Source organism: Oratosquilla oratoria, chromosome 31, assembly GCF_046742065.1.
Source record: "Oratosquilla oratoria isolate Oo_2021 chromosome 31, ASM4674206v1, whole genome shotgun sequence".
Taxonomy (NCBI): Eukaryota; Metazoa; Arthropoda; class Malacostraca; order Stomatopoda; family Squillidae; genus Oratosquilla; species Oratosquilla oratoria.
Window position 1 is genome coordinate 45063968 of NC_134807.1, and position 10612 is coordinate 45074579.

At 40.9% G+C, this 10612-nt stretch overlaps 1 protein-coding gene across 2 annotated transcripts in view; it reads left to right on the forward strand.

Annotated features, from left to right (window-relative positions):
- LOC143041534 (exosome complex exonuclease RRP42-like) overlaps positions 1-1828 on the forward strand; it is a 51671-nt gene extending 49843 nt beyond the window's left edge. The window contains exons 5-6 of one of the 2 annotated variants that reach the window (XM_076213522.1): positions 1222-1380; positions 1669-1828. In XM_076213522.1, coding sequence (XP_076069637.1) covers positions 1222-1380; positions 1669-1773 — 264 coding nt within the window. In that variant the 3' untranslated portion in view covers positions 1774-1828. The remainder of the gene's footprint in view (positions 1-1221; positions 1381-1668) is intronic. The other variant, XM_076213523.1, reaches the window with a different exon arrangement.
- The last annotated feature ends 8784 nt before the right edge of the window (positions 1829-10612 follow it).

A 10612-nucleotide genomic window follows, 5' to 3' on the forward strand; every position in this document is an offset into this window, starting at 1 on the left:
CCCCACCTGACAAGGGAGGTAGCCAGAAAGAAAAAGGCATAAAATCATTCCCACCCATTCCATCCCTAAATACACTCCACTCCCCTCCACCCTCCCTCTTATCTCAGCACCTGGATGACGGGTCATCCCTGCACCTTGTCCACTGCCCTGGGTTAGAGGCAGTGTCGCAAGGCACAGCACATCCACAATAAGGCCACTTCATTAAATTGGCAACCCCTCCTCTCCGTCCCCCCATGTATAAAAGGAGAAGACTAGGAGAAATCTCTTTGGGCTGCATCAAATTTTGCTCACACATACTACCTCACCCCCCATCCCTTCCACCTCATGCATCACATCATCATCCATATACAACCATTCTCCATTCACCCGTCTTCTGTCCTCTCCCGTCCTTCCTCAACAGACATTCCCCTCTTCCCCAAAGCCCCCTTCACCCCATCCATCCATCTCATCCTAGGACGTCCCCTCATGTTCACTCCCTCCACATCTGCCTTCCATACCTCTTTTACTAGTCTTTCTTCACTCATTCTTTCCATGTGTCCAAACCATCTTAATATTCTTTCATCAACCCTATCTCCCAACTCCCTTTCCACCCCTGTTCTCCTCCTCACCTCCTCATTTCTCACTCTATCTAGCCTAGTAACCCCCATCATACTTCTCAGACACCTCACCTCAAACACATTCAAACTCCTTCCCTCTTCCTCTCTTATGTTCCATGTTTCTGCCCCATATCATCTCTGATGATAGTTTCCATAATTTTTCCTACGATTTAAGTCAAGCTTATAGGCGTGTAGTTATTTGGTTTCTTTTTGTCACCTTTTTTGAATATGGGAGTAACGTTAACTAGTTTCCATTCTCTTGGGACATCTCCGGATATGATGGATTTCTTGAAAATAATTTCTAGTGGAACAACAATCTAATTTGTCATTTCCTTTAAGATTCTTGGATGCCAGCTGTCATGCCCTGGTGTTTTATTAACTTGGGTGAAAGGAGCTTTGAGCAAGATGGGGAATTTCTATTGAGCAAGGGTGAGTGGAGAATGGCTGTGTTTAGATGATACTGTGATGCAAGGATGAGAGGGGATTTGGGGAAGTAGGAAGTAGTTATGTATGATTTTTTTTTTTGTGTGTTTTGTTTATGAATACCAAGCTAAAGTTATTCACACATGGGTCTCCTGGAAAAGAGACTTGGGGCAATGGGTTGATTGATTGATTTTTGTTTCAGATAAGTGAAAATTTGACTGTGGTTGACCCAACTCCCGAAGAAGAATGCTGTGGTCCAGTCAGACTGGTTGTGGGTGTTACACCAAGGAGTGGCATTGCAGCCACACAGTTATTAGGTGGAGGAACATTTAGTCCACAGACATTAGTTACCTGCCTTAAAGTAAGTTAGGAGTCGTCTATCTATACCAAGGGTTCCCCTTATCAGGGAGGTAAGCCAAAGTCAAAAGTCAATTGATTTTCATAAAAGTTGCCACAGATAATTGTTAAGTTGTCTGCCATTATAAATGAAACAAATGGGTGTTGGATGGGTGAATGCCTTGACTGGGTACCTGCCATATAAAAGGGGAAAAATCCTTTTGGTATATAGATGTATGGTGAGTGGAAGAAAGTGTACAAGTTCATTATTTTTATTTTTAATTTATTTTTATTTTATTTATTTATTTTCCAGAGTGCAGTCGAGCTGGGGGAACAGATTGACCGATGCCTGTGTGAAAAATTACTCCAGGAGGAGAGGGTACCAGAGAGGCAGATCAAAGGATTTTTGGACAAATGAAACAAATATGTGTACTGTAATTATTATAAAAAGTTGTAATAAAATGATAACTGTTGCACTGAGTTTCATGGAGCACAAATCCATATATTTACAGTAAACAGCAATGCTACTTAGGACCTCTTGTAGATCATGAGAAGAAATGCTAGACTATTATATGTGTTTTATTAGTACAGGTCTGTTTCTGTATCATCAGCTAATAAGAAGTTGGGGAGAGCTGTCACTATGTTCTTGTGAAAAGGTGAAGGAAGAATTACAGAGGTTTAGATATTTTGGGCCCAGTATGGAGAATAAGTGCTACCTCCTTTGTCTTGCAGACTCGCCACTAAACCTAAGTGCAAACACAGATGCAGGCAACAGCACAGAACAAAGGTAGACTTGATGTTGCTGAACTGAAGTAGATTGAACTCTTAATTTGAAATGCCTCTAGATGTACTAACTCAGTATTTCAAGTGAGAGAGAAGTTCAAACTGTACTTCAATTCAGCAACAGGAAGTCTGCCTTTGCTCTGTGCTGTGTTGCCTGTGTCTCAAGTTTGCAATTAGGCTATCAGATATCTATCATTAGTTCTGGTTCTGCTGTACTTATTCATGTACCAGATATTGCTGAATTAAATACTACTAGCTATCAGGAACATTTTCATAGCATTAGTGTCAGGGGGAAAAGTTACCCCTTTAAAATTTTGGAAATACTTAGAAATTGATTCATCATCCAGCTCTAATATTTTTAATTTACTATTGTAATGATTAGATTTAATTATAAAGAAATCCATAAAAGGAACTGGATTCGTTAACAAACATGTTAAAAAAAATTTACTACGTAAACATTAAGTCCTAATCTCGCTATCGGACACGGAAGGTAAAGAACGGGCTCATTGTTTTGAACTAGTCTATCTACGTGGCATATTGGAGAAGCCACGAAAGCTCTTCAAGACATCCGACCCAGGCTGCTAAATCATAATCCGAAATAATCCCTTCACGAAGGGAACCAGTCCTGGAGTAAAATGTACTATTGAAAGGGAACACGAGTTTGCAACCCCCCTTCCCCGGTTTGGGAAGTTTATGGAAGTTCTGGAAGAATAAATACAGAGAAAAGATCGAGTTTCCTTTCAACCAAGAATGGAAAAGTGGACTAGGACCCACCTACCCAATCCCCATGTCCTACCAGACGACTAATCTGCAGTCCAGTATCAACCCTCAACCTTCGGTTTGTGTGTCATTGACACAAGGAGCAGCGGAAAAATGATCGCTTACCCGGAGGGAGCGTTGCAATCTCTATCAACTGAACCAGTGTTGATCGGAACCTATGGTATTTTGAAGTATTGATATGTCTGTCGCATTTCGCCGCGACAGAATGGTGGCAGCGTGTTCGGATTCCTTAGCTTTATGCCATTGATTCCATCTTACCCACGAGACCTAATTACAGTAAATATGGTCACATAGTGTAGTAGTAGAAACTTCTTTATTTTTTTCTTGAGCTTGATCTTTGTCATGATTTATACGTTGCATGTCTCAAGTATTGTTATTGAACAGATATGTCTTATGTTAGATGTTCACCTTTCTAAGATTTTTTTTTGTGGTTAAAGCACACTTGGAAACATGATGTGGATGACTCCTTTGCGGAGTTCAATCAATTGGAAAAGGAAGTCCAACAAACAGAAACAGAAACACAAAATTTTACACAGTCCCATCAGGGAGTTTGTTCAGAAGTAAGGGATTTAAAACAACAGATTAGCGATATGGACAGGGAGATGTCTCATCTACAGGGGACGATACAACACTTAATACAAATGCATAATAACACACAACCACCAGTAACACCAACACTTCATACACCTCACAGTCCATACAACCCCTCCGCAAGTGTTCACCCCAATACCGTAGCAGGGACACCACAATCTAGACCCCCAGTACCACCGCATAATATTGCACAAAACACACCACAAGGTGCACCTGCATTCATTGGTACAGAATCCCTAACACCTATGAGAGCCTGACCAGCATCACATAACCTTACCATCACCACACCCTTCCCTAATCCACCCCCAGCCTATCCACCTCCGCAACCTCCTGTTAATCAGACAAACCCTTCCAATCTATACCAAAGCAATCAGACTGTCATAGCCAGTCCCTCTGGTGGATCACCTAATTGTCCCCTTAATAACACAAACCCCTTCCTTTATTCAAACATTATTCCAATGCCAATCCCTCAGGAAAGGGTATTCAAGCTAAAGGATGTTGGTCTCCTCAAACTTAGTGAGCTAAGGGGAGTTAGCACTGATAATAGGTTGAATACTTTCTTCAGGCAGGTGGAGTCATGCACCAGCTCAGATGAAGAGAGAAAAGAAGTGGCATTAACCAAATCTGAGCCGGATATAGCTGCGCTCTTAACAGCGGAGCTAGCCACGAAGGGTAACAATCTAGCTTGGGATGAGATGAAGAGGATCATGAAACGTCAGTTTTTAGGTTCGGCTACACTGGTGCAGGCATGGCAAGAGGTAAATGCCCTGGCTTATTATTTTGATGAACCTCCTAGCTCCTTTGTCACTAAACTACAGTGTAGAATTGCAGCTTTAACACTGAAGTTCCCCAATGAACCAATCCCAACATCAGATAAATTCCTTAAGACAAAGATACAGGTAAACGTCGACTTACGATGGCATTAGGTTTCGATAGAGCCATCGTAAGACGATCTCATCGTAAGTCGATCCCCACTCTGTTCCGTGGTCACTGTACCTAGCCTACCTGTATATTAACCACCAGAGATACTGAATATAGCCTATTAAACATGTACAGTAGTTTATTTAATTATTTTTATCCTTTTTACCATATTCAAACACTATAATATGTATTTTCAGTACGGAACTTAAATCTCGCGGGCTGCAGCCAATGCCAGCCGTACGACGTGACGTAATAATACTCGCATCATAAAATATAGTCACCGCTCATATCGATCGTTCGCTCTTTCACCCGCGAATTTTGAAAACCACAGAGAATGGGATTCAGGGCACATTTGAGAGACACAGGGGCGACTACAATAAATATAATCAAGACGCCGATATGGCAGCGTCGCGAATCCACTTGCTCCTCATGACGCCTACGTGTGCGGCACCGTATGGAAGGGGTTAAATTATCATGTCGTCGTCGTCGTCGTCGTCATCGTAAAGTCGAACAATCGTAAGTCGACGTTTACCTGTATATGAGGGATTGAGTTCAGACGCTCAAGCTAAATTAGTTGACTTCCTAGCAGATCATATTCCCTTGACAAAATTTATGATATATGCTGAAGAGGAATACTATCGAGCTCAAGGAATGAACCGAGGTAATAGAAACAGGACCATGCCCATTTCAGGTGCTGGGAGTTCCCAGTCACCAACCCCAGTAACAGGTACTCCTCAAGTGGGAACTCCAAGTAGTGAAATAGATAAACTGACAAAGGAAATAAGGGAATTAAGCAAAAGGGTTGAGAAAATATCCATGAGGACACCACAGAATAGTAACACTTACTGTGCCTTTTGCAGAGTAACTGACCATAACCTGTCAGCTTGCCCTCGTAATCCACCTAGGGGAGTATGTTTTGATTGCAATAGACCCAATAGTCGAAGAGGGCACGCAGGATGCCCAGGACAGGCAAATAGGAATAACACACAATGACTGGGAGGTCTAGCAAGATCTCCAAGTATAAGTTTAATGGTTAATGATTCCATAGTTACAGCTTTAGTTGATACGGGTAGTTGTGCCAGTATAGCCAAGAAATCCTTTGTGGACAGTTTAGGTTTGAAGCCTGGTAAGATGAGAAATTTACCTAGTTTAACAGGAGTCACAGACACAGTTGTACCGGTATTAGGATCTGTTTATTTGGGTGTTAGTATTGGCCATCGAGTAGTTACTCACTTATTTTATGTTGTGCCAGACCCTCTTTTAGATACAGAAGTCCTTTTGGGTGCAGGTTTATTGGGAAGTGCCCGTCTAACCTGGGATCATAAGAAGGGTATACTAGTTTGGGATAGTATTACCTACAAGGTGCGGCTTCTTAAACGGAGACCTTCCACAAGGAGAATTAAGAGTCTCAAGATAGTTCAACCATCAGACCCTGATGTAAGGGAGATTAGGTTGAAGAAACCAATTATCCTACCTCCTTCCTCGGCAAGGATATATGCCATTAAAGTTAAGGAAGATATAGATAGTGTACTTGAATTTGAGTCGGGATTGAAACATAGTGGTGCTATGAAAGCTTTATGCCTTAAAGTCAATAAGGATCAGGAAGTCCCCATACCTCTAATAAACAGTACAAAGGGTATAGTTAAGTTAAAGATAGGAACATTAATAGGTACTTATAATAAGATTGATGAAAGGGACTTCAGTTCAGTAACTCCCATCTGTAGAAAGATTGATATTAAGAATGATCTTATCCCTGAAAGCATGCGTGTTGCACCAGGACGAGGAAGCACTAGAGAGGAGAAATTAGAGAATCTGATTGAACAACAGGATTGGTCACATCTAGATAGGGGACAACAAGCCCAATTAAAGGACCTAATAATGGAGAATCACCAGATTTTCACAGTAGAAAGTAATGAATTAGGGAAATTCCAGGGAGTTCAAAGGCATATTAATGTTAGTGATCCACAGCCCGTTAGGAACCCAATGTATAGATATCCCGAGAAGGCTAAGCAGATTATCTCCGATCTGTTGGAGGATATGGAGGCCAAAGATATAATTGAGCCATCCACAGCTGCCTGGTTGAGTCCTATAGTGCTAGTCAGAAAACCCGATAACTCTCAAAGGATGTGTCTGAACTATAGAAAAGTTAACACTCACCTTCAGACTGATATTCATCCATTACCTAGATTGGAAGAATTAGTTGAAACTGCATCTGGAAATAATTTTTATGCCTCTTTAGACATGAAGGATGCTTATTACCAGGTGGAGTTAGATGAAGATAGTAGAGATTTGACTACTTTTAGTGATGGAGTTACATTATATCGGTTCAGGAGGCTCCCCTTTGGCCTGAGTTGTAGTCCAGCCATTTTCTCGAGAGTAATTGGAAATATCTTAGCCCCCTTATTAAAGAAAGGTTGGGTCAAGAATTACTTAGATGACATTGTAGTATGGGCTCCTAGCTTAGAAGAATTAATTGAGAGATTGGGAGAGTTGTTCCAATTATTTGGTGAAAAGGGTGTGAAATTGAATATCAAGAAGTGCCAGTTCGCTCAAGAAGAGATCAAATTCCTTGGCCATATCATATCCAAGGAAGGATGCAGACCTTGTCCTGACAACCTGAGTGCAATCAGAGATATGAAAGCTCCTACCAATATCAAGGAAATTAGAAGGTTTTTAGGTATGTGTGGATTTTACCGTAAACACATACGCAATTTTGCAAAAGTTGCTGTCCCCTTAACCAATCTTCTGAGAGGGAAAGAACCATTTAGTTGGACACCAGTGTCAATCTAGTTTTGAACAGCTAAAGCAACTTTTGATGACAGCTCCTGTACTTATTAAAGCAGATATAACAAAGCCTTTTCAGCTATTTACAGATGCTAGTTTAGATCATATAGGTGCAGTATTGATGCAAGAGAGTGATGGTCTTCTGAAGCCAGTTGGGTATTTTTCAAAGAAATTAAAGCCGGTAGAACAGAGATATTCCACTACTGATTGTGAAGCTTTAGCCATAGTATTGGCCTGTAGACGCTTCCATCATTTTCTTTGGGGTACCATGTTCACAATACAGACAGACCATCAGCCACTTGTATCAGTATTCAAACGGAAGACAAAGTCGCCTAGAATGAACAGGTGGGTTATTGAAATGCAGGATTACCGTTTCAAAGTTGTGTATAGGCCAGGAAAACACAATGAAGTAGCAGATCAGCTAAGTAGGCTAGTTAGAGCAATCTTTCACAATAATCAAGACAATTATCTCGGCTTGAGTAAGGAAGAATACCAGGATAGGCAGCTAAGTGAAACAAGATGGGGTGACCTGATTGCTTATTTAGAAGGAGGAAAATTGCCTAGGAAGAGGTTTCCCCGAGCTTTGATTCATCAGTTCATACTATATGAAGGCTTGTTATACCTGAGTGCGGACAGGCAAGATAATAGTATTCAGTTAAGGCTTGTAGTAACTCAAGAGCTTAGGAAGGCAGCACTAAAATTTGGTCATGAACATGTTGCAAGTCACTTAGGTAGGAGGAAAACTATTGATGCTTTGGAAACATACTTCTATTGGCCTTCACTTAGATCTAATGTAGTTAAATATGTCAAAGAATGCATCACCTGCCAAGTCCACAAAGGCAGTCCCTCCTTACAGCAGAGATTCCAAGAACTACCTCCAGTAAACAAACCCTTGGAGTGTATCAGTATTGATTTGACCGACATGGTGTCTGGGGCAAATGTGAAGTTTTACCCACTTAGGAACAAGACTACAGAAATTGTCAGTAAAGACTTTGAGAAATATTTGAATGATTTTGGAATTCCAAAGTGTGTAATCCTTGACAATGGCGCTGAATTCACGTCCCAGCAGTTTAGAGACCTTTGCAAGTCACACAACATAAACACTGGTTTCATTACCCCCTACCATCCTGAAGGTAATAGTATCTCTGAAAGGATGCACGGAACCATGATGACTTTGCTAAATGTCATGTGCCAGGGTCATCCCTATCAATGGCCAAAATATTTAGGAGAGACTCAGAGGACCCTTAATTGTGCTATACATGCAACAACAGGTGAACAACTTCATTATGTATTTTTTAGTAGGAGGCCTTTTTTGAGATACTTAGTGAATTACCCTCAATAGATGATGAAGTGATGGACTCTGATATTGCTCGAGCTCACGACATCATCCAAAAGACCCATGCAAAAATGTCAAAAACCTTTATCCATTATGCAAATAGAAAAAGACGGAACAAGAGTGTTGGACTAAACTCTTTAGTTTGGGTGAAAAATGAAACCCAGTTACCTGGATCAAGTCGCAAACTAAATGTGAAATGGCTTGGGCCTTACAAAGTTATTGAAAGTGTTCATGATGGGTCAACTTATGTACTACAAAATCTGTTTGATGAAACTTTCCTAGAACGTGCTGCTGATAAACTTAAGCCGTTCCATGGTGATGAACGGTACTTACTTAACCTACAGGAGCACACAGAAACAGTGCCTGACATAGTGAGTGAAGGAATTCGCACAAGAGGTGCTAGAAATATTGTGCCTCCTTCCCGTTTAATAGAAGAGATCTAGATGCTGGTGATGAATATTACTGAAGTGAAGGACCATCCCTGAGCAGGATGGTGAATCAATCTGTCCCTAGTTGTAAGGACTTACTATTCTTATACTTTTATACTTTTGTACTTGCTTGTAACTTTTGTGTAGTACCATAGAATTAGTCAAAGTAGATGATATTCTTTTAGGTTTAAGTTGGAGGAAAAGAAACTTGTAATAGGAATTCTGTAATGTGTCACAGAAGCTTAACATAAATGTGAATGTTTTAGTGGTCTTATGGATCTTGTCTAAGTCTTGCTCTTGTAGTACCTGGTTGGTACATTTCTTAGGATGGAGTGCGCCCCTTTCCAAACCCCTTTGAAACTCAATTTTTACGAGTTGTTTCTGGCAAGGAAGTCTGGACGGATAGTCATTAGGACGCCTTAATAGGAGCCAAGTTTGTCTTCTTAAATGGAGAGCTCTTTTGAGGTAGAGTGCCGTGATCTCCTGTGTAAGTGGAGTCAATCCAACCCCAGCATTAGGCCAGGCAAAGCTACTAGGAAAGCAGTTTGAATGCACACCTATAGGGTAGTGTCCACATTTAAGCGCTCCAATATATCCATGTTTTTATGTTGTTACAAGAGTAAAAAAAATTTTTTTTTTGTGTGTGCTAGACTGAGTTTTTAGACAAAGATCTGTATTCCACTGGAGCAGACACATAGTAAAGGTTATGCAAGCCCATGAAGGGAAAGGCCTTGATATTAGAGTGGACATGAATCAATTTTTCCCCAAGGGAAAAGCTATGTCAGGGGGAAAAGTTACCCCTTTAAAACTTTGGAAATACTTAGAAATTGATTCATCATCCAGCTCTAATATTTTTGATTTACTATTGTAATGATTAGAATTAATTATAAAGAAATCCATAAAAGGAACTGGGTTCGTTAACAAACATGTTAAAAAAATGTTACTACGTAAACATTAAGTCCTAATCTCGCTATCGGACACGGAAGGTAAAGAACGGGCTCATTGTTTTGAACTAGTCTATCTACGTGGCATATTGGAGAAGCCACAAAAGCTCTTCAAGACAGCCGACCCAGGCTGCTAAATCATAATCCGAAATAATCCCTTCACGAAGGGAACCAGTCCTGGAGTAAAATGTACTATTGAAAGGGAACACGAGTTTGCAACCCTCCCCCCTTTCCCTGTTTGGGAAGTTTATGGAAGTTCTGGAAGAATACAGAGAAAAGATCGAGTTTCCTTTCAACCAAGAATGGAAAAGTGGACTAGGACCCACCTACCCAATCCCCATGTCCTACCAGACGACTAATCTGCAGTCCAGTACCAACCCTCATCCTTCGGTTTTGTGTCATTGACACAAGGAGCAGCGGAAAAATGATCGCTTACCCGGAGGGAGCGTTGCAATCTCTATCAACTGAACCAGTGTTGATCGGAACCTATGGTATTTTGAAGTATTGATGTGTCTGTCGCATTTTGCCGCGACATTAGCAATTTCCAAAGGTGTGGAAGGCAGAGGTGGATGGAATGAACTTGAGGTAATGACCGAAGATGAAATGGATGGATAGGGTGAAAGGAGCTTTGAGCAAGATGGGGAATTTCTATTGAGCAAGGAAGGGTGAGTGGAGAATGGCTGTGTTTAA